Source organism: Ipomoea triloba, chromosome 5 (genome assembly GCF_003576645.1).
Source record: "Ipomoea triloba cultivar NCNSP0323 chromosome 5, ASM357664v1".
In the NCBI taxonomy this organism is placed as follows: Eukaryota; Viridiplantae; Streptophyta; class Magnoliopsida; order Solanales; family Convolvulaceae; genus Ipomoea; species Ipomoea triloba.
The window spans coordinates 23,708,747-23,736,379 of NC_044920.1; the positions used below are offsets into that span (position 1 = coordinate 23,708,747).

The following is a 27,633-nucleotide window of genomic DNA, read 5'->3' on the forward strand; positions in this document are numbered from 1 at the left end:
TTTAATGATCCGGGTGCACTCGTGTTCGTTCCTAGAGACACAGGAACTGACCCATGGCATTGTGACAAGTGTATGAAGGTGTGCATTTTGTTAGAATCTTGAAACTAGAGTTGTGAAGAAGTTATAACCACATACATATTTTGTCTTTTTCTAAGAAATTATAATTACATACATACGAATTATCTTTTTCTAAAATTTTTAGTCAAAAGTCAAAACTATTCGATCAGATTGTTGTTCTCAACCTAATGGCTTAAGTTCTTGAACTCTTTCAGTTCACCGAATTTTCCTGAACCATATATAGTACATTTTAAGTGCTAATCATCTCTATATAAATTTATCAAATTTTGTTTGTAAAATGATTTTAATCATTCATGAATCAAATTTTGTTTGTAAAATGATTTTAATCATTCATGAATCATGACAAGGGTTAGTAATTATTAAATGGAGCATGGACCGTAGGTACCTTACCCCTTAATGGCCATCCCACAAGTAGAGTATATACATCATGAATCTGGGGTAGTATTCTCCCTTTCAGTTAGGTAATATATACCACTATATTGGGTGACTAATTTATTAGGGTCATTTTCTGTTGCAGGTTAAAATAAAAGCCACCTTTCCCCACGCTTCTATCCAAATCCTGTATCTCACTTGTTGTTGCCATATAATTTAGTGTCTTATACTTTACAGTAATTTTTTTTTTTAATTTTTTAAAATTAACATGACAACATTACAATAAGAGAGATACCGAAATCTTTCTCAAGTATAAATATGTATATATGTTTAGCTTTAGATTTACATTATTTGGAATTGTTGATTTAGTGAAATAATTATTTTTGGACCATTAGGAAAGGAGATCCCAAAAAACAACGTACACTAGGTCACTATTACAAAAATTAAACTTCTCTAAAACGTGAAACATCATGTTTGAATTGTCATCATCTAATAAGAAGGGGGACTTCAAGCACTTACACAACCTGATGATGGAAGATCATAGTAGTCGATCGGCCTGCTAGTGAGTCAGGAGAACTAGTTAGTCAGGAGAATGTTGCAGGACTGCTAAGCGATATTGAAAGACACTTAAAAGATTCATTTTCAAATCATGCATAGTTTCCCGTTTTCAGCTTAGGAAAGGGATCTTGTAGTTTATGAAGGAAATTTAGGGTTGATTTGGGGAAAACTAAGGAACGATTCATAATATAAATTTGTAAACGACTTCATTCCCTTTCTTAGGACCAAGCTAAGTGCCTATGCATGAATACCCTTTCGAGGAACATTATTGAATTTTATTATTATTTTTTGGCAATAATACGCTCATATTCTTTTTGTAAGGTTGTGTTGGCTTGTCAACTAGTTATCTCATAGTTATAAAGTCGTGTTCTCAAACGACCCATCCGTCTAACGCTATGGTTCACACCAGGAGAAAGCGGGCCACTTCACGCCACAACCTTGCCAACAGATACCAATAACTCTATTATGTTCTTAAACATGCTAGAATGAAATCTTTAACTCGACTTTTCATTACTTCCTCAGCTCTAGATTACAAGTTTGAATGAATTTGATGGAATGATATTTTAAAAATAATAGACTTAGTTTGAAACTTATGAAAGATGTGCAGTGGCTCCATTTTGTAATACAAAGTACAGTTCATGGACTTTCCCAAACACTTGACTCAAACAATTCTAAGTGTAACACGAGACAAATTATAGTTCCTAAAACATGGGAGAATTTGAGGGTGAAGAATTCACCAAGTTAAGGATGCTATCCCAGTAATTTTTGTTATCTTCATAGTAGTGATTGCCGGAGCCGCCATCGCCGGCGGCGTTATTGGACTCGGTGCTGCCGGCCTCCGATAAGCTCCGTTCCGTCGAATTCGCGCTGAGCAAAAGGTCGGTGAATCTCTCCACAAAATTTCCGGTGGGAATGTGCTCTTGTGTCGTCCACGCGCCGCTCTCCATGGCGGCGGGGATGTTAGTCAAGCCGAGAAGCCCCGCCGAGGCGAAACCGGCGGCGGCGGCGGAATCCTCGACGCCGCCGCCGTGTTTGAAATGCTCCGCCGCGTTCCCGAAGCACTTCCACGCTTGATCCTCACTTTCTTCCTTCATAAACGCCGCCGTCGAGCTGGAAATCTGCGGCGCGTTCTCGGAGTAGCTCAGCGTCGACGTCGGCGATTCCAGCGCCTCTACTCCGACGCCAAGTCCGGCGACGGAAAACGCCGCCCCTCCGCCGCTGCCTCCGGCGCCGCCGCCGCCCCAAGCTTTTAGTATGTCCAGACACCGCGGCGAGCCGGCCGCGGGCACCTCGGGCTTGGTGAGCGGGCTGGAAGGTTCCAGAGGGTTCTGGAGAGAAACAGAACGAAGCTTGGATTGGCGCACCAGCCGAGCCTCGGCTTCGAGGCGCGCGCTTTCCCACTGCGCCATGTGGCTCAGATTGGCGGCGCTCTTCGACTGGCCGTCGCTGGATAACAGCGCGTCGTTCTTCGGCTTGTGGGTCACCGGATCAATCCCCATTTTCGCCAGCCGTTTCTTCAGATGGGTATTCCAGTAATTCTTGATCTCGTTATCCGTCCGTTTCGGCAAGTGAGTGGCAATCGCCGACCACCTAAGACCACCACACAAAAAAAACACCAATTCCGACATATAAACCTTAAAATCACCGAAAACAAAAACTCACGATAAATCCAAACAAAATCCACCCTTTTCCCTTTGTTTTTTTCCTAATCATCAGTTTTCAAACACAAAAACGACAAACACCCAAATTCTTCCATTCCCCTCTTGTTCTATGTCACTTTTGTTGGCCCAAATTGCCCCGCAGATTAGGGATTTTCCAAACTTTGTTCGTATCACATGGTTGTCCCACAAATTTCAACTTAATTTGAACAAAAGTACGTATCCATATATGTACGCATCTGAATTTTAAAATGTGGGTTCTGATGTGATACACAATGCAAATTAAAATGGAGAATAATACCCATCCAGTCTGGAACTAACTCAGTTGAGATTATGTCATTTTTGTGCATAATGCCCAGACTGGAAAACTGGTACACACAAGATTATTAAACACTCATTATTACGGAAACCCGGTTGGATAAGATGAGAACAGAAGTCCAATGATTACAAGCTAGGAATTAAGAAAGTTTGTGAGAAAATTAAAGATGGAAAACCTGTTTCCGAGGAGAGCATGGAGTTGGATAATGGTTTGCTCTTCTTGTAAACTGAATTTGCCTCTCTTGATATCAGGCCTGAGATAGTTGGTCCATCTCAGCCGGCAACTCTTCCCACATCTTTGCAAGCCTGCACATATGAGAGGTTATTATATTAGTAGAAACAAAGAAATTAATTAAGATTTAGCTGCCAAGCACCTTGTGTTCAGATGACATGTAGTGACTCTCCAATATAAAGTTCAGTAATATTCAAAAAAAAAAAAAAAAGAAGATTTAGCTAGGTAGGATATGTTATATGTACCGGCTTTGGAAGGCAAGGCACGCCAGCTGCCATGGCCGTGTTGTTCGATATAAGCCAAGAGTTTCTGGTCTTCTTCTGGAGTCCAGGGGCCTTTTTTGAGGCCGACTTTATCGCAGCACGGCGATCGACCCATATTATTATATTGCCGGAAAGTGAGATGAGGGGCGAGGGGTATGTATAGTAGGATGAAGTTAATAAGTAGTGGTGTTTGTTTCTATTTTGGATGATCCGAGGGAATAGAGGAATGGGGAATTTGATTTGCGGGTGCAGTAATGGAGAATTTTAGAAGATGATGATGATAAAGTGGTCAGTGGCGAGCAGAAGTAGTGGGGAGATGAGAGAGATGGAGAAGAAGGGAGGAAGAAAGGTCAGCGACATGTGTAAATGAGTCCATGTGACGCTACTGCCCCTTCATTCCCTCTATATATGGACTCTTCCTCCTTCAACTTCATGCCACGCATCCCCCAATTTACTACTTTTCTTTCTTTTTTCTTTTTTAATTGTGTTTTCATTTTTTTTTTTTTGAGAAAATTGTGTTTTCATTTTTATATCCTGCATCTCTTAACATAAAAACTAATATATGTATTATATCGTGTACTAGGTCCATAAAGTACACTGGTCCAATATACAGAATTTAACTTTATAAAGTAAAGAATTCATGTTTATAATGCATAAAATTATATAGTTGATGACACATAAACACTAAACATAATACACAGAATTCATGTTCATTATATCGTGTTTTTGCATATGTGATTATGAACATGAATTATGTGCATTATGAACATGAATTACGTGCCTTATGAAGTCCTACATGTCCACAATGCACTGTGGACCCTGGTTCACGATATAACGATTGTGGACAGAGGGGCCTTCACCCACACCGATCAGATCTTAATCTTCATGCATATGCACACAAGGAACCCAGATCTTCCAACATCCTTGAGCCTAAGGTCTAACAGTTTCGAATAATCATTTCTAGTATTCTTGGGCGGACCATGGTCCACACAGTTCTATGCGGACCATAATAAAAATTGTATTTTTAATATATTAAAACTTTAAAAGTACATTATTTGTGTTTTTTTTTACTAAAAGTACATTATTTGTGTACTAAGCTCCAGGGGCAATATTACTTTAATTTGTAGGTACGCCACCGTAAATGGGGATTATTACTTAAAATATAATGTGATTTGGCATCTTAATCACAATTAATTTGGATTCCTTAAGAGTGAATATACATGTGCGTATATACGATTAGACCTCATTTGAAAGAGTTAACTTTTCCAACCTTACAATCTTAGTTCATACTAGTACGTATATAAAACTAGAATCCAGGTAAAATATTGAACCTTCATATACTTGAGACACACGGAGAGAGTTATGGTCGACGATGGGGTACTGTGCCCGGGGTCGAAGGATACTTGACCCCAAAGAAGGGGATTGGGTAGGGTGTCTAGGGTGTGAGTGTGAAAGACTTAATTAGGCAAATAAAGAATGATCTAGCAGTGTGAATCATGAACTAAAATGACCTTATATCATGTTAATTATAATTCAATTTCATTTGACAATATATGTTATTATATTAGTTATGTTTTTAGTTTTATTTTCCACGCATACTGATTTTATTACAGTATTATTTTAATTACATTTCATGTTCATTAGACAATATATATTATTGCATGATTTCTATTTTTTTTTTGTTTGTTTAATTTTACAGAAACTAGTTTTATTATAACAGTATCACTTAAATATCATATCATCATTTTAATAATAATAATAATAATAATAACCTTGTGATCTAGTGGCATGAAGTGGTTCTCCCAAATAGGAAGTCATGGGTTTGAGTTAGGAAGTACTCTGTCTGAGCCCATTTGACCATCCACTAGGAAATGTTGACAATTGAGGTTCCTAAACAGAATGATTTCATTTTTTAAAAATCGAACAAACTGAATCAAAATTAAAAAATAAATAAATAAAAAATTGAACCGAATACCGAAACATCCACCCCTAATAGTAACGTTGAAGTATCGTTTGGAAGAAGAAAAGAAGTATCGTTTTAATTACACTTTTAAGTTCATTTGACAATATACGTTATTGCATGAACTTTGTTTTTTATTTCATTTTTCACATACCCTAGTTCTATTATAACAATATTAAAGTATTATTTCATTTCTACTACAATTTTATTTGATAATACCATGACCCACAAAGAGCTATGTGAACCGTATAACAACACAAATCCCGCGATCCCAACTGTTTTTGAATACATATTATTTTATTTTTATTTTTTTTAAAGAAAACCATTTTTTCTTAGGGTAGACTTATTAGTTGAAAAAGTCAAAATAATTTCCCTTTTAATCGGAGGACACTCTAGTGGTGGACACAATTATTTGTACATTGTTTGGTATGAAGTATACAAAGCTAGCTGCCCTCTAAGACTGCATTAATAATTGAGATTTATTTATTTATTTACCAAGAGAGAGTGGGAGAGAGAGAGATATGAATTGAATAAATAAAAGGAAAAAATATTGAGTTGCAGGCAGGGATGGCATAATTGAGCTGACAAGAGCAGTGCATTGAGGCGTCAATGGCAGCACAACAATAGATACTTGTCATAATGGTGCGGTGCCCCCATTTTCTCTTATAACATCAAACATCCATTCAATTCATTTTACCCTACCGGCCGGCATCCATTAATGAAACTCCGGTCGTCGCCACTGTTCTAGTACATACCCTCTGCATATATGCTGCCCTCCCATTGATTCATCTTTCTTGAGTTTTCAATTCCAGATATATATATATATATGCATGTCCACCAATATAATGTGTTTGTGTGCATTGGACGAGGAAGTGTACTGTGCTCTTGCCTCACTGCAACATAACACTTCCTTTCAATAATAGACTCACAATTATATAATGGTTTCTTAATTTGAATCGGACAGCTATGAATAATTTAGGTTTGTGTACCTCTTTGGAGTCTTTTGTTGGCTTAGATTACAAGTTGCGCTTCATCCAAAAATAAACTTTGGGTGACGAGTGTAGATTTTCATATAAATCAAAATAATAAAGTCACAATTATTACGATTTATCTCACCAAAATTTTATTCACAAAAGATAGGGTTTCAATAAACCGGACACAGAATCCAAGTTACAGTAATTGAGAAGGTCCGTTGTACCGTCAACATGTTGGACGATCTCTATAGAGATAGTGGATAAGTACTTTTTTTTCGTTTTATTGATGTTGTCAATACGATGAAATTACATGGGATCAAACAAGATTGAAGATAGCATATCGAGGGGCAACTCCCTGGCCAATCGAATTGGTGATTGAGTAATTGACTTGGTAACTACATACACAGTTCTAAATATATTTGACTCTTTATAAGAGATGTCTATTGACATTCTTGGTTTGAATCAACTGAATTTACTTCTTTGTGATCCTTTACGGGCTGGAGCAATATAATGCGGAATTAAAGATATATGTTAATGATATTAGGGTCAATATAATTAAACTATGCTGATGATATTAGGGTCAAGTTGCTGTTGAAATAAAGCCTTGCTGGTGACCACAAATTAAATCTCCTTCCATGCAATTATATATTGTAGCTAGCATCACCTTCACTAAATCAAAAATATTAAAGTGCATTCCATACTTATGTGCATATATAAGATATTTAAGATCACAACTTGTATGGTGATGATATTAGGGCCAAGTTGCTATTGAAATAAAGCCAGGCTTGTGACCACAAATTAATTCTCCATCCATGCAATTATATGTTGTAGCATCACCTTCACTAAATCAAAAAAAGATTAAAGCGCATTGCATACTTATATGCATATAAAAGATATTTAAGTTCAGCTTATAAATAAAACGATATGGCCCTGTTTGGTAAATGGCTCATTGGGTTAGAAGGTATGATTAGTTGATAACATTAGCTGATTGTAGAAAGTTGTTTAGTAAAATTAATTAGCTGTTTGGTATAATTTCTTTTATCAAAAAGCTAATTGAAAAGGCTGCTTTGAGTAGCCTTTTGAATTTTAGTATTTTGGAGTTACAAAAAGCTTATTAACCAAACAACTAATAGTGGTCAAATAAGTTAAAATTGGCTGATGGACTAATTATTTACCAAACAGGACCATTGTAAAAGACTACACATTCAAATTACAATAGAATTACAAAGATTTTTTATTGTGAATTTTAATATCATACTAAATAATAATCAGAAAATTTATATATTATATAACTTGATAATTTTTTTTTTTAAATTCTTTTTATCAAATTATAAAATGTATTATATTTCTTACTATTTTTAATACGTGACATTAGTACAAATCAATATTTAAACAACTTCGACCCAATTAAATTACTAGTTAATTGATAATATAAATTCTTAACCACTGAATTACCCCACAAATTTTACTGTCCACAATGGATTATGAACCATGCAATGAAAACAAACAGTTGAAACGGCCTCCGTTCTGCGCCGTTAATTTTTAGTTTATATACACTGCAGTAGTTACCTTTCAACACAACTGCAGTTACCTTTCAACACAACTGTAATCCCTTTTTGATATAACTGCAGTTTCATTCGACATTATACACTCAAATATGTGAAACTGTTATTCAGTTTTCTTTCAACACAACTACATTTTCTTTTATAATGCACTGCGGTTTCCTTTCAACACAACTACAATATCATTTTAATATAACTACAGTTTCATTGGAGAATATACACTCAAAAATGTGAAACTGTTATTCAGTTTCATTTTATATACACTGCAGTTTCCTTCCAACACAACTACAGTTTTATTTTGATATAACAACAGTTTCATTTGATAATATAAAAACAAATGTGAGACAGTATCTTTTGAGATAAACTGTAGTATCTTTTACGGAGCTCTGTTACGACATACGACAACTGTTTCTTCTACTTAATGAAACGACGTTGTTTAGTGACCATGGTCCACCGTATAACGACTGGAATTACCCACCATTCATCTCAAATTAATTTGTCAAAAATAAAAATAAAAAACTAAAAAAATCATGTGGTGTTGTTTATCTTCTTAGCCTCTTAGGTACAAACAAGAACCTCATGCAAGCCACTCCCCAATCAACACACACAGAGAAGAAGAAGAAGAAAGGGTGAGAGGGGTAGTTTGGGAATGTAAGGTTAGAGCACATGCAATTTATTAGGGTGGGGCAGGTGGGCTTTAAAGATTAAACACTGATTGGATATAAGATAAGACAAAGCGTGGGACCCACAAAGCAAGGCCATGTATGCGGGTCAGCCCGCCTTAAATTCTCCTCTTCGTGGTCCAACTCAGCTTTAAAGACGCTTTTTTTAAGCATAAATAATCTCTTCAATATATATATGCCCACGTGGCTTATTCCTCACTCCAATTTTTTTTGGATGTGCAATTAATTTACCACCGGAGTTAATGCCAATCGGGTTCACTAAGGGTGTGTTTGGTTGGCGGGTTTTGGTATAGGGAATGGGTATGAAAGTGATTGCTAGTGTTTGGTTGATAGGTTTTGAGAATGCTACTATGGGTATGGAATACCCCATTAATGGGAAAACCCATACCCTTATTAAATAAGGGTTTCATTTCACTTCTTCATTTCTTCCCCAACTATTAATATTCATTCCCATTCCACCCAACTACCAAACATGCTAAATACTTTCACCAAAACCCATTACCCTTACCAAGTATTTGATACCCATTCCGATTCCGATTCCCATGTACGAACCAAACACACCCTAAGTATAATTCATCACGAGTTATAACTTTTTTTTTTAGTGTAATATAAGCTATTGATTTTAACAAGTGATATTAGTGTCCAATCACGAGGAGACAAGAAAGATGGTGGAATTACTGGTGTGACATGCATAGACGGGAGGAATCATGGTTTCTATTTTGATTAGGTGGCGTCTAATGCAACTAATTAAGACTAAATTTTCAGTGGCAGAAAGAGGTAGCAATAGAAGTTTTCGGCCCTTAAAAATTATGTTTGGTATTAGAGAAAGTAACATGAAATGACAAATTTAGCCCTAGAAAAAATGGTTGAAACTAAGCAAATTTCAAATGGTAGGGGAGGACCAAACCAACCCATATGATGATTAAGCACACAAATTTAATAGTGTACGTGGAAATATATAATTGCCATTAATATTGGACTTAATGTGATCATGGCCACCATTATGGATGGTAACAACTGCACACAAATATTATGATTGTCGCATTTTAAGTGACCAATTTAATTGACAAAAAAGTGATTTAGCTGGCATTTTGTATAACTGGCTATTTGTGTAAATAGATTTATTAACGAGTTGACATGATAATGAAGAAAAAGTCAATGACGTTTGTGTCCGACAAATATTAGGTTGATACTAATTATTCTTGCGACCATATTGTAGTACTAACCTGTATAAAAAAATTTGTAGTTGACAATTATATTTTACATCAAAAGTATTTAAGATAAACTTATTATAATTTGTGCTAATTGTAGTATAAATATCTTTTCATTCATGTAAGAGCATACTTACACTTTAACTAAAAAAAACTACAAAGGGATCGTTAATTCATCGTGACACTAACTAAAGTTTTTCTTTTAAATACCTTTGAGCTCAAATAAAAAACCATCAAGGGCCTTAGAAAAATCAGTAAGAAATTAAAGGTGGACTATATATATCAGTACACTATTATAAATGAGAAGAAAATAATTGAAGTAACAACCAATTTAGTTAATGAGGCAATTAATGTGGCCTCAACATAAATTAAATTATTTGAGTAATTATTGAAGTATTTGGTACAGGACATCAAAGGTTTGAACCTACTTTTGGAGTTGCTTATAAGGGATAAATAGTGTATGATATTATGATACTACAGCTTTTTACCTTGCATGCCATGCCTTATATACAGTTATGTGTGATAATTACAACTAACAGATTCATCAATTATTCACATATAAAAAGTACACACAAGTATTAGAAAGTTAGGTGGGTAGAAACCAAATATTAAAAATAAGATATAACTAGTGAATGCGAATTTCTCTCATAATTAAAAAATATACATATAAGAAAATACATACATATACACACACATATATTAGTTTTATAATAAAAAGTACGAAATGCGTTATAATGGCATATAGACATGAGACGTAAGTGCATCTTAATAGGGGGATTTTAAATATTTTTGCAGCTTTTACATCCGTGTGGATCGGAAGAAAGAGAAGCTTGGAGAGAGAATGTTGAGTTCTTCATGCAAGACTTAGGTTTTTTTTTGTGGGATCCGCTGCATCCGCATGAGAGAGAAACAGCATAAGAGAGGTGCAGTGCTGCGCACATACTATACAGTGCCCAGCCAGATGTGTGCAGTGCACGTGCTGGCTGGCGTGTTAACCGCTTCTTTCTTCTTTTTTTTTTTTTTGTTCTCCTTTAATTTGTGGGTCACATTTACTCTCTCCTTTTTTTTCCCCTCTTTTTTTTCTTCTCCTTCCCTTTTCTTTCCTACATGGCATGCAAAAATTAATGCTAAAATCCAAACTATTGGGGATGCTCTTAGAGGAAAAATCATAAGAACTCCATTTTTTAATACCCAAAACAAGTTTTTTATTTATTTTGTGTTTTGTTTTGTTTTTCCCCTTTTCAATTTGATACTTAAAACGGGTCTTGAAATGCATTCAGAAATTTTCCTTTAGGAAATGATTTGAAAGACTTATTTTAATTATAAAAAGGGCCCTAAAATGGTTCATAAAAGTTTCTGTTGGGTGCATGTGCAATGGGGAGACATATTTAAAGCTATTAAAATAAATTTCCTTTTAAGAGTTTGTATACATCACAATTAGAAAGCAATCAGATTGATCGCACGTACACCATTACAATTTTGACACCCAAGCCGTTAATGTATATAAAATTAAAAAAAAAATCAATCATTACTTTCTCAACCTAATGAAGCACAAAGAGTCAACAGTTGTCTGCTCGGACTCACTCCCATCATTCATGTGGGAGTGTTAACCGGGACACCAGATGCCACTAGACCACAAGGTCATCGGCATCACAATAATATTTAACCTGCTAGTAACTTACAGCTAATTTTGTTTTTGAATAAGAGTTAAACTATGCGGACGTATTTTAAATTACATTTGAATTAATCTCACAATGAGAGAGATAAAACCAAATATTGTATGTAAGGAATTTAAAAGAAAAAAAAAAGATTGCAATAATATTTTTGTGAGAATTAAGGTTAGGCGACAATTTCATTTTCACTTCCGGTAAAATGAGTTGTTCCACGGGCAAGTTGATAACAACAGTAAATAACGAAAGGGACCTTCACGTAACCATTATTTCAATTATGTTTTCCCCACATGTATGATGCATGCACTTCCCTTTTTATTACACCTTCTATTAGCTTCTACTTGATCTTAATTAGAGTCAATTACATTTTTTTTTTCTGGATTTATAGCTCACAGTCTATTTTAATTTTTTTTTTAAATCAAAATATTTATTTTTGGTCCTATTATTATTATTATTATTATTATTATTATTATTATTATTATGCCATGACTATTTTTGGTCCTTTGTCAACAAAACAGTTTATATATTATTAAATACAAGGACATTTCGGTCTTCAATTATGATTTTTTTTTAAAAACATAAACATAAAAAATATAGTGAGTCAACCTAGTTTATATTAAAAAAAATCGAAATGTCTTTATATTTAACGACATTTCAACAATTTTGTTGACAGAGGACTAAACATTGTCATGTCACAATAATACTAGGACCAAATGAAGATGTTTTGATAAAAAAAAAATTTAATATTGAACTGCCACCTATAAATCTAAGATCAAAAATGAAATTAACTCTCTTAATTATTACATAAGAGTTTGAGTCACTTAAATATGAGGTAAAAAGTTCTATCTCGAACGAAGCTCAACAGCCCCACAACAAAACATGAATATTAGTGTAACATAAAAAAAAATTATATACAACGTGCGTTATTGTATCATAGTTAAAATTGTAGTAAATCTGCCATCATTATTGTGTGGATTATGTGTGTGGCCCGTGTGGGTGATACTATTAAGTAATATATATTCAATATACAAATAATGTATTTTTAATACATTAAAAATTTACATTATATTCAAGACAAGTACATTATTTTGTATAATGTATATTCAGTACACAAATAATGTACTTTTTGTTATGGTTCACGCAACACTATTTTCAAAAAATCTGATATCATAGTTCTGTTTTTGGGGTTTTATAATGTTCTGCATTTTACTGGGCTTCCCGGTTTGATTTTATGATTGGGCCTTACAATTTTTACGGCCCAAAAATGTGGATTCCTTACTAAAATATCAGGTAATAGCCCAGGCCCATCTATAGAAACCAAACCAGATTTGACTTACTCATTTTGTTTTCTGTTTTTGCTTCTGTTCGAGGCAAATTATTGCTTACACCATGGTCTACACAGCTGTGTGGACCAAAAATAAAAAGTGCATTATTTTTGTATTGAAGGTACATTATTTTTGTACTGTAATACTATCAAATAATGTACCTTCAGTACAAAAATAATGTACCCTAAAATAATGTACCTACACTACAAAAATAATGTACTTTTTATTTTTTTTGTGTGGATCATGGTCCATGCAATAATGATTGTCTTTTCGATAACCCAAGTTTCTTGCCTCTTCTGTATTATATTGTGAACTTATAAACTGCTCATGAGGTGATAAATCGAGCATGAACTTGCCTAATTTTGAGCCCATATCAAACTACATTCTTTTACGCACAATGGACCCTACCTTAGAGTCTTAGACCAATATGATAAAACATCATTTTCATAATATTTATTCTAAGAAATTACATAATAGGTCTAGATGTACTAAATTAAATACATAAGTACTTCTTTTTTCCTGCTAAAACCTTGTGATCTAGTGGCACCCGGTTGCACCCCATATAGAAGGGGTGGGTTGGAGCCAGGGAAAGTCATATTAAGACTTACGAAATACAAGAAGACATGTTTCTCATCTCTTGTCTACTTCATGGTTAAATGGCAATGGCACAGACTTGAAAGCTCGATACTTGCCAACATTATTCAGATGCTCATTCTCCAACCTGAACACTCAACAACACACACCATCACTAAACCTTCTCAACAATCTCATATCCATACTGTTTTATTGCCCTATGTGACCATATACTAACCTGAAAAAGTTCCAAATGCCGCGGCGGATGATTTCCAGACAGGCAATAATGGCAACCATGGCTTTCTTATGGAGGAATGGCAGATTAAAATCCAGGACTAGTTGCATCCACACAAGCCTCAGTATCATATTCATCACCTGCAATTAGATCAATAAACAACATTATTAATAGTAAAAAGCCTGTAAACAGACTGCCATTTTTAATTTCATGGTTTTTATTTTATGCTTACAATTGCAGCAAAGTAGACTGCCTTGTTTGGAACAAGGAGTTTGTCCCTCAACCAAGGGTTCTTGGAGTTTCTCTGCAACAGACCCCAATCTATAACGATGTCCCAGTACGTATTGGCGATTGTCGTGATTCCTGAGAAGACTGCAGCCAGGATTCTCATGGCTGCTCCTTTCTTTAGCTCATACAGTGTTCTTAGCACCAGTGCAGCTACTGTTGTGAAGTGCTTGAGGCCATTTACCCCATGGCTAAGATCTTTCTCCTCGAATAAGCGACGAAGGCACTGCACATTATTGTCATCCAAATTACGGGTTGCTAACATTTTTTTTTCAGTAGAACTGATCAGGCTGGTTAATTAATATACCTGAAGTAACCGAATCCAAAATGGGATTACTGCTACAACTATATTAAAGATTTGATAGATTTCGCTGTTCTGACAATTGTTTAATCTTTTTCTGAAATCTCCCCATCCATAGTAACAGATGTAGAATTCCAAGCTCCTGATGGCCTGAACCTGTAATAAAAGATCAGAGCATATCAGAGCAGTTAATGATCTTTGAAGACATTAAGGTTGATGGGATCTAAGTCAAGAAAGAAACCTGGCTGGTAAGTTGATCTGCCAAGAAAAAATCAGGCAGGCTCACCTGCAAAAACACAAAAACAGGAAATTTCAGATTGTCCGAAAATGTAACTTCAAGATTCTTATGGTTTGTTCTAACATGTGCAGATTAACATATATACTTTGAAAAGGGGAGCCCAGATGCAATGCCAGGCGCATGTGATGAGGAAGAAACGACTTGATCGATACACAATGTTGAGAGGGCAGAATGTTATTATTAGCAGAACCTGGAAGAAGGAATGGAAGTTCATAACCTTGCAAATTAAACTCAGATTAGTCCACTTGATACCTATCTATCTATCAAACTTACAGTAATCAGGATTGGTGGGACCGACTCGGTGAGCACCTTATAACTTCTTGTTACAGGGTCCATTTCCATATCCAAGTGTGAGAGTACAGCAGCCAAAGCAAGCACAGAAAGGCCTGAAGCAAGGAGGAGAACTTCTCGATAACCGAGTTCTGTTCCTTGCTTGAAGCCAAATATAAAGGGGTAATTTATGCGGTATCGCCTCCAAAAGTATATGTCCCCAGCATACATTAGCATATGCAGGACAATAAATCCAAACAAACTACATAAATCACAGCTTATTAGTAATTTGTTAGATGTTCATACTGCATATTATACATCATCAGAACTCAGAAGGCAAGCAGGGAAAGGAAATAAGACAGACCTGTAAAGTGGAAATATATTTTCCATAAACTGAGCACTCCCTTTGTGTCGAAGAAGATTTCTAGCACGTATCAAAACGATAATAGCTGCAATTAATGCTATCGAACAGCCCGAGAACAAGCCTGCAAGACAACAACAGAAGGGCTCTTTAGCTAGCAAGTGTTTGCTTTGTAATTGAACTAATATAATGTCCTTTCCCCAGTACAAGCTCACCAAGAAAAAATGTGATTCTGTGCTTCTCTCGTTTCACGTGTGGCTTTAAAGAACTCATTCCTTTCCTTCTATTTCCATTGGCAAAGTGTTTTATGAACGCGGCTTCCGTTCTTTCCATGAGTCTACTAACCTGAGAATCGAATGGGAAACATGGGAAGACGACAAAGAGAACCAATATGTCATTGCAGGTCTAATCTTAACCCGAAAACGAAATCTGTGTTGTGAAAGCACATAAACCTCATCAGAGCTTCCTAGATAAGACTTATCAACCATCTCTAAGTATGATCTTGAAGCTTTCCTTGAAGTGATCTATACAAATATAAAAAATGAAAGATGAGCAGAGGTTGCAATTACACTAGCCCTCAATATGATTTCTGATATTAATAATGGGGACATATATCTTTACATATATACCTTGTCATACTTCTTCATGATCTTTGAAAATGCCAATGTGTTCAAGAAACTGGTGCAATAATTAACAAAATTTTTTAACTGGATTCAAAGCAAAAAAAAAAAAAGGTAACTCCATAAATTGTAATTACAAAATGCCTTATAACCAAACCACTTACCAGTAACTCTTTAGAAGCCTAAGCTGTTGATAGAACTCCATGAATGCCTTTCTCATTCTTTCTTCTGCTTTACTTAGCTCCACTCTGTTGAACTTCAAATCAGAATTTGATGTCTTCAAAATATTCTTCAATGTGGAGATGGGTGTTTCAGGCTCAACATTGACTTTTATGTGATCCAACACTTCCAGTGGAGCAGGCCTAAAGTTTGTGAAATTATCAGTCTTCTCTTCTTCCATCCTTCTCTTCTTCTCACCATTACTCATTCTTGCAGTGCCTGCAGATGCTCCACCATCTTCACCACTCATCTCAGTTTCTTGTATTGCATCCATATATGACTTGGCTTCAATAATGCAAGGAGAAGTGAATGACAAACTCAGAAAACTACAGAGCTTCTCCCTTACAATATAATCACAGAAATAAACCAAGTTTCAGGCTAATCATTTTTTTTTTGTTAGTTTAAAATTTTTTATCCTAAACCCTAAAACATGGGGCAAGCTCAATTGAAACTTTTGGCATTTCTAAATTAGTATTTTAAACTTTCAACTTTAAAAAATCAGTGCATTTACACTAATAAATATAATATGCATCATTTAATCCATCTAAACCTCCGTTTCCATATTTGAACTAAAAATAATTAATATATTACACTATAATATATTAATATTTTATATTGTTTCACATCACTTATGAAACAAAAAATATAATAACCTTAAGTGGTTGGGGTTATTGAGTTAACCCACTAAACTTGGGGCTAGTCAGTTCGGACCATCTATCTTATTATTTTCAGACTTATTGGACTTGATTTTTTATCCAACTAAATTTTTTGTGTCCTAATCTTAAAAAATTGTCGAGCTTATTAGACCAGTTTATTAGTTTTGAGCTAAGATTGACACACTACTCATAAGTTTTGATTTGTTTTGCTGACCGTGTAAATCCCACGACCATTTCAAGTGTGAGTAAATCTCACCTTATAACTCTAACTGACAAAGGATCATAAGGAAGTAAACCAGTCAAAACTATTCATAGTTGATCGACTCAGGAGTAAGGATTCGAACTCGTGACTTTGTGGTTACGGGTTCAGAGAGATCTTACCTTGTTTTGTGGCATTTGTAGCAGCTACAGAATCTTTTCTCTGAGCTGCAGCATGAAGCTCAATTTCAGGTTTTTCTACCATGATCCGAAACGCTATAAGCGCATCCATCTGCTCACTAAGCTCATCCGCCTCCTTCCTCGCTTCCTCCACCTTTTCCCTGTAAAACCCAACAACTTTGTTGAATTCATCGTCAAGCCGTCTGAAGAACACCAGCTCGTATTCTCCTCCGCCTTCTGACGACACAAGGACCGTCGTTTGGTACCGCGGCGGCGCTCCAATAACCCCTCCCTGCTCCACAGCGCTCACCAGTATAACTTCTTCTTCATCTTCTTCCTTATTAATCCTGGGAGTAGTGTTGAATCGATTCGTCAAGCCGCTGAAGGCTCTGTACATCGACAGCCTTCTCTTCAACGAATTCTTCCGCGTTGGTTTGTCGGAATTTGGAGATGTGTTTGAGGAGTGCTTTTAGAGAAGTGTAATCCATGTATGCTTCCCCCCATTCTTGAACCATCTGGGAAGCCAATTCCTTCCCGAACTTCATCTTCTTGCACACAAATCAGCTCTTTTTATTTCCCTGTGTTTGTGTTGGTAGTGTTTCAGAAATTGCAGAAGAAACTACTCTCCACTCTGTCCATCGGCGTTGTAAATATAATCATGCATGTTTATATATGCACACATACGTTCTTGCGTATGAAAAGTGTTCAAACATATGTATAGTATAGGGGGTGTTTGGTTGGATTATTGTTGAAAAATTCTATCTTCTTCCATTAATTTTTTTTCAAAAAAGGAAAATATTTTTTATTTGGAAACCAGAAAAATGATTTTGCTTCTTGTATTTGGCAAAAAAGACTTTTTTTTTTAAAGGTAAACGTAGCTATTCCATTAATTCATAACATAAAACGTTTACATCAACGATCAATGAAATGGTAAACCATTCCTTACAGTCAGACATAGAAACAACTTTTCTAACTATGCTATAGAAAACTTGAATCGCAGACTGTTTCATAACTAGGAAGCTATGTTCCTTCAAGGAGCTTAAAGCTTCATCAAAGATCTGGGTCTTCATCATCATTCTTTTTTGCTCACCCCAGGATAAAATCAACACTTGCCGAAACAAAACTAAACGATTTATGCTAATGATAATGAAAAGCTCGTGAAAGTAACGAGAGGAAAAAGCCCGTGAAAGTAACTAGAGGAAAACACAATAATAGAGAAAATAAAAAGTGGTAAAGCCAAAGTAGGGTTGGGAGTTCAAGACTACCAACACAAATCCCAATAGCTACCTACTATTATTTTATTAAAGAAAAAGAAAACGGAAGAAGAAGATCTGTGGCGGTGGTCGGAGGCGGACGGAGCTGCGACGGTGGTCGAGGCGGAAGAAGAGCGAGAGTAAACGTAGAAGGTGACCAAAACCGCCGGCTCAAAGCTCCATTAGAGCTCCGGCCGGAGGCCGGCGGTGGAAGCCGAAGTTGAGCAGCAGAGAAAAATTTTTTGTTTTAAGAGAGAAAAGGGAAGCAGCATTGGTAAAAAAGACTTTAGTTAAAAGAAAAATGAGGGTGTTTTTAAAGGTCATCTCCATTTGTGATTTTGGGTGAAGTTTTTAGGCAAAATGGATGATGTGGAAGTGAGAAAAGGGAGAGAGAGAAGCTAGATGGGTGTTGCAGGAGGTACCGGTTTTTGGTCGGTAATGGTGGGTCCCGCATGAAAATGAAAAGGCAAATTGGTCTCGCATGCTAGCAACATTGCGTTAATACCTTTTATGTTCCTTTTTTTTTTTGTTGAGTTAATACCTCCTCCTCCGAGTATTAGCGATTTGCTATCAAAGGGCTTTAAATTTGATGGCAAAACTGTCATTTCACCTAAGTCCAACCCAAATCTAAGTGTGTACTATTTATTTCAATTATGACAAAAATTTATCGTCTAGCCCTAATGAGTTTAAACAAGTCTAATCTTGAATATAATGAGTTTACCCCCGTCAAGGGGTGTAAGGTCGTTGTAAGAAGGCTCATGGTCTTTGGCTACTGCGATTTGGACACACCATAGTAGGGTATGTATAAGACGACTTATATAGCTAAGTCTTCTTCCATGGCTGATAATAATTTAGCACACGTACCATCACTTATATTAGAAACATAATTTTTGCAAACAAGTAGACGTGAGCTTCACTTTGATATATATGATACGATTCTCAGGCTAGTTGATGCTGATGTGCTGTTAGGCCGCCATCTTCAACCCTGCAATTACAACACTTGCTATTTTAATATGTATGGCTTTTTCTTTTCTTTTTTTTTATCTTTTAAAGCTTTTTTTGAAAACATCTTTTAAAGCTTATGTGTTACAAATCTGACAAATTAAAATTGCAACTTTTGCAATTCTTGTGTCATAATTGCAACAACAAGAATTGTACGTTTCTATTATATTATTATAAATATTATTTGTATTATTATTATTATTATTATTATTATTATTATTATTAAGCGACTAAACTCGAATACAGTCATAACTCAGGGACTGAGTCGTCACTTTGGTATAGCTTAGGGACCAAAGATGCAATTTTGCCTTATTATTATTATTATTGATAAAAAATAATTTTTTTATAAGCTAATGTGAAAGTTGAGCCACTTTTGAAAGATGAGAGAGAATTGCATGGACGGAGAGTGAATAGTTACTAATTGCAAATTTAGTGATATGACATTTTGAGAGAGAAAATTTTATGGATGCGGATAGGCTTATGTTTGGGATTTTTGGTACGGTGCAACGTTTTGTTAAGTAAATTATTTTGTGTATTGCATTTTGGGTAAATATTTTATCTGTGACGTGTGTGTGTGTATTGTTATATCACCTAATGTAATTTTTGTGGAATATTAATATGTTTATTCTTACATATTTTACCAATAAACAAATGAAAATTAAAGAAATGACATTGAAATCATGGAAGGTAATATGGGCTGAGCACAAAGTCAATAGGGCAATGACTGGAAATTCAGAAGTCACTTGGGTTGAGGGATTAAGGCAAATTATTGTGGTCCACATAGCTCTATGGATCATGAATATAATGTACATTTTTATTATATTAAAAGTACATTATTTTTGTATTAAAAGTACATTATTTTTGTACATAAAGTACATTATTTTAGAATACATTATTTAAGTATTGAAAGTACATTATTTTATGTATACAATGAAATAATGTACTTTCAGTACAAAAATAATTTACTTTTGATATAATAAAAATGTACATTATATTCATAGTTCACACAGTTATATAGACCATGGTCCACACAATAATTTGCCAACAAAGCAATTGTCCATTTGGAGTTTGGACTAGAGATTTGGGCCAGTGGGTTTAGACATTTATTCCTTATATTTATTCAATTATTTATAGCCCAATTATTGCATTTAAAAGGCCCAAGGATTGCAACACAGCGATATGGATCGTGGATCATGGTGCATGTAGTAATGATTGTTTGTGAATATTATACTCTCTCTCTTTTCTTTTCTTCTTTTTTTTTTTTTTTTTTTTTTTTTTTTTTTTTTTTTTTCCAGTTTCCAGTTGTGAGGGGTTTGGTCCATTAAAACAGATATTTTACTAAATGACAATATACAAAAAAGGATTCCGAAAAAAAATAGATAAAAACAAGGCAAAAGAGACATTGTCATTTGTCAAGAGCTACATGCTCTTGTCCACTTCATGGTTAAATGGCAATGGCACAGACTTGAACGCTCGATATTTTCCAACGTTATTCAGATGCTCATTCTCCAACCTGAACAGCCAAAAGCACACACCATTACCAGACCTTCTCAACAACCTCATATTCATATTTTTTTTTTTTTGTGTGCATGTGTAATGAGGGAAATCGCAACCACTATCTTAGAGTATGCACGGGTTAACTCAGCCTTGTAATCCCAACTGACTAAGGATCACAAGGAGGTGAATTATACTATAGAAGACTAATAGGTCGCTCCCATTGGGAGTTGAACTTGTAACACTGTGGTCACAAAATTAACAACGTAACTTAACCAACTTGAGACATATATATACTAACCTGAAAAAGTTCCAAATGCCGCGGCGGATGATTTCCAGACAGGCAACAACGGCAGTCATGGCTTTCCTATGGAGGAATGGAACTTTAAAACCCAGAATCATTTGCATCCATACCAGCCTCAAAATGATGTTCACCACCTGCATTTGAACCAGCAAAGAACATGAATATTTCAAGAAAACAGACTGCCATTTCCATTATGGTTTTTTTATACTTACAATTGCAACAAAGTAGACAGCCTTGTTTGGAACAAGGAGCTTGTCCCTCAACCAAGGGTTCTTGGAGTTCCTCTGCAACAGACCCCAATCTCTAACAATGTCCCAGTACGTATTGGTGATGGTCGTGATCCCTGAAAAGACTGCTGCCAGGACTTTCAGAGTTGTTCCTTTCTTTAGCTCATACAGTGTTCTTAGCACCAGTGCAGCCACTGTTGTGAAGTACTTGAGACCATTCAGCCCTTGGCTATTGTCTTTCTCCTCAAACAAGCGACGAAGGCACTGCATATATATGAACACCCATGCCAATTTATGAGTTCTTGAATCTTTTTAATTAGTTGTTAACATATACTGTTATTAGCTAGCATACCTGAAGTAACCGAACAACGAATGGGATTGCTGCTACAATTATATAAAAGATTTGATACACATCACTGTCCTGACATTTGTTTAATCTTTGTCTGAAGTTTCCCCATCCATAGTAACAGATGTAGAATTCAAAGCTCCTGATGGCCTGAACCTGTAATATAAGATCAGAGCAGTTACGCTAATGATGTTTGTAGACAATATATTAAGGTTGATGGAATCTAAGGCTAAAAGGAGGAAACCTGGCTGGTAAGTTGATCTGCCAAGAAAAAATCAGGCAGGGTCACCTGTAAAAACAGGAAATTTCAGATTGTCTGAACATTAACTTTAAGATTCCTATGGTCTGTTCTAAAATGTGCAGATTGGCATACTTTAAAAAGAGGAGCACAGATGCAGTGCCAGGCGCATCTGATGAGGAAGAAACGACTTGATCGATACACGATGTTGAGAGGGCAGAATGTTATTATTAGCAGAACCTGGAAATGACAAAATGAGAGAATTTTATTTTATGGTCAAAATAGAAGTTCCATAGCACAATATAATGATAAAATGCAATTAGGCTGCTAGACTTACAGAAATCAGGATCAATGGAACTGACTCGGTGAGCACCTTATAAGTTCTTGTTACAGGGTCCATTTCCATATCCAAGTGCGAGAGAACAGCAGCCAAAGCAAGTACAAAAATGCCTGAAGCAAGGAGGAGAACTTCTCGATAACCAAGTTCTGTTCCTTGCTTGAAGCCAAATATAAAGGGGTAATTTATGCGGTATCGCCTCCAGAAGTATATGTCCCCAGCATACATGAGCATATGTAAGACAATGAATCCAAATAAACTACATAATTAAAGTGCAGATTATTAGTAATTTGTTAAAGTTTACACACTGCAAAATGCACATAAGGCAAGCACACCTGTAAAGTGGGAATATATTTTCCATAAACTGATTACTCCCTTGGTGTTGAAGAAGATTTCTAGCACGNTTTTTTTTTTTTTTTTTTTTTTTTTTTTTTTGCATTTTCCAGTTGTGAGGGGTTTGGTCCATTAAAACAGATATTTTACTAAATGACAATATACAAAAAAGGATTCCGAAAAAAAATAGATAAAAACAAGGCAAAAGAGACATTGTCATTTGTCAAGAGCTACATGCTCTTGTCCACTTCATGGTTAAATGGCAATGGCACAGACTTGAACGCTCGATATTTTCCAACGTTATTCAGATGCTCATTCTCCAACCTGAACAGCCAAAAGCACACACCATTACCAGACCTTCTCAACAACCTCATATTCATATTTTTTTTTTTTTGTGTGCATGTGTAATGAGGGAAATCGCAACCACTATCTTAGAGTATGCACGGGTTAACTCAGCCTTGTAATCCCAACTGACTAAGGATCACAAGGAGGTGAATTATACTATAGAAGACTAATAGGTCGCTCCCATTGGGAGTTGAACTTGTAACACTGTGGTCACAAAATTAACAACGTAACTTAACCAACTTGAGACATATATATACTAACCTGAAAAAGTTCCAAATGCCGCGGCGGATGATTTCCAGACAGGCAACAACGGCAGTCATGGCTTTCCTATGGAGGAATGGAACTTTAAAACCCAGAATCATTTGCATCCATACCAGCCTCAAAATGATGTTCACCACCTGCATTTGAACCAGCAAAGAACATGAATATTTCAAGAAAACAGACTGCCATTTCCATTATGGTTTTTTTATACTTACAATTGCAACAAAGTAGACAGCCTTGTTTGGAACAAGGAGCTTGTCCCTCAACCAAGGGTTCTTGGAGTTCCTCTGCAACAGACCCCAATCTCTAACAATGTCCCAGTACGTATTGGTGATGGTCGTGATCCCTGAAAAGACTGCTGCCAGGACTTTCAGAGTTGTTCCTTTCTTTAGCTCATACAGTGTTCTTAGCACCAGTGCAGCCACTGTTGTGAAGTACTTGAGACCATTCAGCCCTTGGCTATTGTCTTTCTCCTCAAACAAGCGACGAAGGCACTGCATATATATGAACACCCATGCCAATTTATGAGTTCTTGAATCTTTTTAATTAGTTGTTAACATATACTGTTATTAGCTAGCATACCTGAAGTAACCGAACAACGAATGGGATTGCTGCTACAATTATATAAAAGATTTGATACACATCACTGTCCTGACATTTGTTTAATCTTTGTCTGAAGTTTCCCCATCCATAGTAACAGATGTAGAATTCAAAGCTCCTGATGGCCTGAACCTGTAATATAAGATCAGAGCAGTTACGCTAATGATGTTTGTAGACAATATATTAAGGTTGATGGAATCTAAGGCTAAAAGGAGGAAACCTGGCTGGTAAGTTGATCTGCCAAGAAAAAATCAGGCAGGGTCACCTGTAAAAACAGGAAATTTCAGATTGTCTGAACATTAACTTTAAGATTCCTATGGTCTGTTCTAAAATGTGCAGATTGGCATACTTTAAAAAGAGGAGCACAGATGCAGTGCCAGGCGCATCTGATGAGGAAGAAACGACTTGATCGATACACGATGTTGAGAGGGCAGAATGTTATTATTAGCAGAACCTGGAAATGACAAAATGAGAGAATTTTATTTTATGGTCAAAATAGAAGTTCCATAGCACAATATAATGATAAAATGCAATTAGGCTGCTAGACTTACAGAAATCAGGATCAATGGAACTGACTCGGTGAGCACCTTATAAGTTCTTGTTACAGGGTCCATTTCCATATCCAAGTGCGAGAGAACAGCAGCCAAAGCAAGTACAAAAATGCCTGAAGCAAGGAGGAGAACTTCTCGATAACCAAGTTCTGTTCCTTGCTTGAAGCCAAATATAAAGGGGTAATTTATGCGGTATCGCCTCCAGAAGTATATGTCCCCAGCATACATGAGCATATGTAAGACAATGAATCCAAATAAACTACATAATTAAAGTGCAGATTATTAGTAATTTGTTAAAGTTTACACACTGCAAAATGCACATAAGGCAAGCACACCTGTAAAGTGGGAATATATTTTCCATAAACTGATTACTCCCTTGGTGTTGAAGAAGATTTCTAGCACGTATAGAAACAATAATAGCTACAATTAATGCTATTGAACAGCCCGAGAACAAGCCTGCAAGACATAAAACGAAGGGCTCTTTAGCAAGTGTTTGCTTTATAATTTAAGTCGGTTAGTTTCACGTACAATCTCTCTCACCAAGAAAAAATGTGATTCTGTGCTTCTCGCGCTTCACATGAGGCCTTAAAACACTCATTCCTTTCCTTCTATTTCCATTGGCAAAGTGCTTTATGAATGTGGCTTCTGTTCTTTCCATGAGTCTACTAACCTGGGAATTGAATAGAAAGATGGAAAGAGAAGCAATATGTGATTGCAGCTTTGCAGAATTGCAGGTCTAATCTTAATCTGTTATGAAAAGCAGACAAACCTCATCTGAGCTTCCAAGATAAGACTTATCAACCATCTCTAGGTATGACCTTGAAGCTTTCCTTGAAGTGATCTATACAATACAAACATGAAAATGCATGAAAGCTGAGCAGAGGTTGCAATTAGACTAAACTAACCTCAATATGATAATGGGGGGATAAATATCTATATACCTTGTCATATTTCTTCATGATCTTGGAAAATGCCAATGTGTTCAAGAAACTGGTGCAATGAACAACAGATTTTTCAAATGAATTCAGGGGAAAAACAGTCACTCCATAAACAATTCTGATCAGAAAATGCATTATATTATTATGACCACGTACTACTCACCAGTAACTCTTGAGAAGTCTAAGCTTTCTATAGAACTCCATGAATGCCTTTCTCAATCTTTCTTCAGCCTTCCTTAGCTCGGCCCGGCTGTATTTGAGTTCAGAATTTGATGCCTTCAAAATGTTCTTCAAAGTGGAGATGGGAGTTTCAGGTTGGATGTTGACTCTTACATCGTACAACACGTGTAACGGAGCAGGCCTGAAATCTGTGAAGTTGTTAGTCTTCTCTTCAATAATCCTTGTGTTCTGATCAGCCATTGTCGCAGTTCCTGCAGATGTTCCACCATCATCTTCTCCAACCTCTTCACCGCTCATCTCAATTTCTTGTATTGCATCCATATGTGACTTATTAGCTTCAATGGCTGCAGAATCTCTTGTCTGGTCGGCATTGATATCCACTGGAGGCTTCTCTACGACTATCCGGAGAGCTATAAGTGCATCCATTTGCTTGCTTAGCTCATCCGCTTCCTTCCTCACTTCCTCCACCTTTTCTCTGTAAAACCTTACAACTTTATTGAACTCATCGTCAAGCCGTCTGAAGAACACCAGCTCGTATTCTCCTCCCGCTTCCGACGACATAAGGAACATTGTTTGATACTGCTCCCCTCCAATCCCTTCCTGCTCCACAGCATTCACCAGTATAACTTCATCTTCATGATCGCTCCTCGGAGTACCGCCTCTCGGGCTGCTCAATCGATTCGTCAATCCGCTGAAAGCTCGGTACATTGACAGCCTTCTCTTCAACGAATTCTTCCGCGTCGCCGTCGCCGCCGCCGGAACAGATGATTGCGCCGCCGCATTCCGTCGCCGGAATCTGGAGATATCTTTCAGAACTCCCTTTAGAGAGTTGTAATCCATGTATGCTTCCCCCCATTCCTGAACCTTCTGGGAAGCCAGTTCCTTCCCGAACTTCATGTTTTCGTAGAGATGAGAGCAGAAATGGCTGTCCCAACTGCCCAACCAAATGCCAATTAAGATTCAACTACGAATTACCCACTGAAAGAAAATAGTGTATGTTTCTATCAATTTTCAATAGTACTTTCAATAACTACGCTGCCGTGTACCTATCACCTTTCGTAATAAATACATCTATTTATATCCACATTCGTACAAAAGAAAAACTTTTTTTTATTTACAGATCACACGTTCTGAAATTGCCCATTAGAAAACGAGTAGGGGTACGTAATATTCAATGTAAAATAATACTCCGTATTGAGCAAAGTAAACGGTTTTGATTAGACGTTAATTTGGACCTGATGCATGGATAAGTCCAAGAACCCCGTCTACATCTGAAAAATACACATAAACTCTAGTTTTTACTCTCAACTTGTATTTTCTCTTACAAATTCTTGATGTAGATACTTTTTTCTGAGATCACATGATGAAAATATCCAATTATTGTTTGTCATATCATGAAATAAAAGTGAGAGAATATAATTTGGGAATACATGTAGTATAACTCATCTACATATAGCGGAATTAGCGGGGTTCACCTATGTAAAGATGATATATGGATCCCCGTAAAGTAAAATTTGTATGCGGTACTTTTATGATAAAAGGAAAAAAATTATAATAAAAGTCGTGAGTTTTTTTTTTTTTAATAATTTTATGAATCAGAATATTAATGTAGTATAATGTAAAAAAATTATAATGGAGATTGAGAATATATGTAGTAATGGTATTAGTTTAACTTACACCTATTGTATTGTAAATGAATTGGCCAGCCAATCTTACAATCTACTTGAGCATAATTCTAGTTGACCAACTACGGGATCTTACTATTTCAAGTTGATGATAACATTTAAGATCAATTGTATGATTTGAAATACATTTATGAGAGGACATGAACTAACTTAAATGCCCTATTGATGAAGAGCAGTTGTTATATCGTGGACCATGGTCCACAATGCATTGTGGACCGTGGTCCCAAAACGACGTAGTTTCAGTAAGTGGGAGACGGAGCTCCGTAATTGACACTACAGTTCATCTCAAAAGATACTGCCTTACATTTGTTTTGATATTATCGAATGAAACTGTAGTTATATCGAAATGTAACTGTAGTTATGTTGAAATGTAACTGCAGTGTATATGAACTGATACTGAATAACAGTTTCACATTTGTGTTTTATATTACCGAATGAAACTGTAGTTATATCGAAATGTAACTGTAGTTGTGTTGAAA

General features: G+C 36.0%; 3 protein-coding genes across 3 annotated transcripts; all 3 read right to left on the bottom strand.

Moving 5' to 3' along the window:
• Nucleotides 1-1,489: 1,489 nt before the first annotated feature.
• On the bottom strand, nt 1,490-3,842 carry LOC116021061 (transcription factor MYB16-like). Its single transcript, XM_031261665.1, has 3 exons — nt 3,462-3,842; nt 3,161-3,290; nt 1,490-2,598 (listed from the first exon to the last, which is right to left on the bottom strand). Exons 1-3 carry the CDS (start codon nt 3,592-3,594, stop codon nt 1,710-1,712), a joined length of 1,152 nt encoding a protein of 383 aa, XP_031117525.1. The 5' UTR covers nt 3,595-3,842; the 3' UTR covers nt 1,490-1,709.
• A 9,608-nt stretch (nt 3,843-13,450) lies between these two features.
• On the bottom strand, nt 13,451-26,524 carry LOC116020576 (phosphate transporter PHO1 homolog 3-like). The gene is made up of 21 exons (XM_031261045.1): nt 25,453-26,524; nt 25,293-25,341; nt 25,121-25,192; nt 24,892-25,021; nt 24,687-24,807; nt 24,352-24,610; nt 24,150-24,254; nt 24,022-24,065; nt 17,064-17,221; nt 15,972-16,311; nt 15,817-15,865; nt 15,640-15,711; nt 15,403-15,532; nt 15,191-15,311; nt 14,830-15,088; nt 14,642-14,746; nt 14,500-14,544; nt 14,265-14,414; nt 13,905-14,183; nt 13,676-13,812; nt 13,451-13,585 (listed from the first exon to the last, which is right to left on the bottom strand). Exons 1-21 carry the CDS (start codon nt 26,364-26,366, stop codon nt 13,495-13,497), a joined length of 3,630 nt encoding a protein of 1,209 aa, XP_031116905.1. The 5' UTR covers nt 26,367-26,524; the 3' UTR covers nt 13,451-13,494.
• LOC116020575 (phosphate transporter PHO1 homolog 3-like) lies at nt 20,628-22,658 on the bottom strand. The gene is made up of 8 exons (XM_031261044.1): nt 22,597-22,658; nt 22,262-22,520; nt 22,060-22,164; nt 21,931-21,975; nt 21,693-21,842; nt 21,326-21,604; nt 21,111-21,247; nt 20,628-20,828 (listed from the first exon to the last, which is right to left on the bottom strand). The coding sequence occupies exons 1-8, from the start codon at nt 22,620-22,622 to the stop codon at nt 20,735-20,737; spliced, it is 1,095 nt and encodes a 364-aa protein (XP_031116904.1). The 5' UTR covers nt 22,623-22,658; the 3' UTR covers nt 20,628-20,734.
• Nucleotides 26,525-27,633: the final 1,109 nt, after the last annotated feature.

What these genes read in the sequence shown, in the direction of transcription:
- LOC116021061 (XM_031261665.1), bottom strand. Translation starts at nt 3,594, where the DNA reads ATGGGTCGATCGCCGTGCTGCGATAAAGTCGGCCTCAAAAAAGGCCCC. An exon ending in TGCCTTGCCTTCCAAAGCCG is followed by an intron (nt 3,291 to 3,461) that starts GTACATATAACA and finishes TCATATGTGCAG; the next exon opens with GCTTGCAAAGATGTGGGAAG. An exon ending in CATGCTCTCCTCGGAAACAG is followed by an intron (nt 2,599 to 3,160) that starts GTTTTCCATCTT and finishes TGGTGGTCTTAG; the next exon opens with GTGGTCGGCGATTGCCACTC.
- LOC116020575 (XM_031261044.1), bottom strand. Translation starts at nt 22,622, where the DNA reads ATGGAAAATATATTCCCACTTTACAG. An exon ending in TTCCATTGATCCTGATTTCT is followed by an intron (nt 22,165 to 22,261) that starts GTAAGTCTAGCA and finishes TGTCATTTCCAG; the next exon opens with GTTCTGCTAATAATAACATT. An exon ending in TCGTTGTTCGGTTACTTCAG is followed by an intron (nt 21,605 to 21,692) that starts GTATGCTAGCTA and finishes ATATATATGCAG; the next exon opens with TGCCTTCGTCGCTTGTTTGA.
- LOC116020576 (XM_031261045.1), bottom strand. Translation starts at nt 26,366, where the DNA reads ATGAAGTTCGGGAAGGAACTGGCTTCCCAGAAGGTTCAGGAATGGGGG. An exon ending in CAGAATCACATTTTTTCTTG is followed by an intron (nt 15,312 to 15,402) that starts GTGAGCTTGTAC and finishes GTTGTCTTGCAG; the next exon opens with GCTTGTTCTCGGGCTGTTCG. An exon ending in TCTGGGCTCCCCTTTTCAAA is followed by an intron (nt 14,545 to 14,641) that starts GTATATATGTTA and finishes GTGTTTTTGCAG; the next exon opens with GTGAGCCTGCCTGATTTTTT.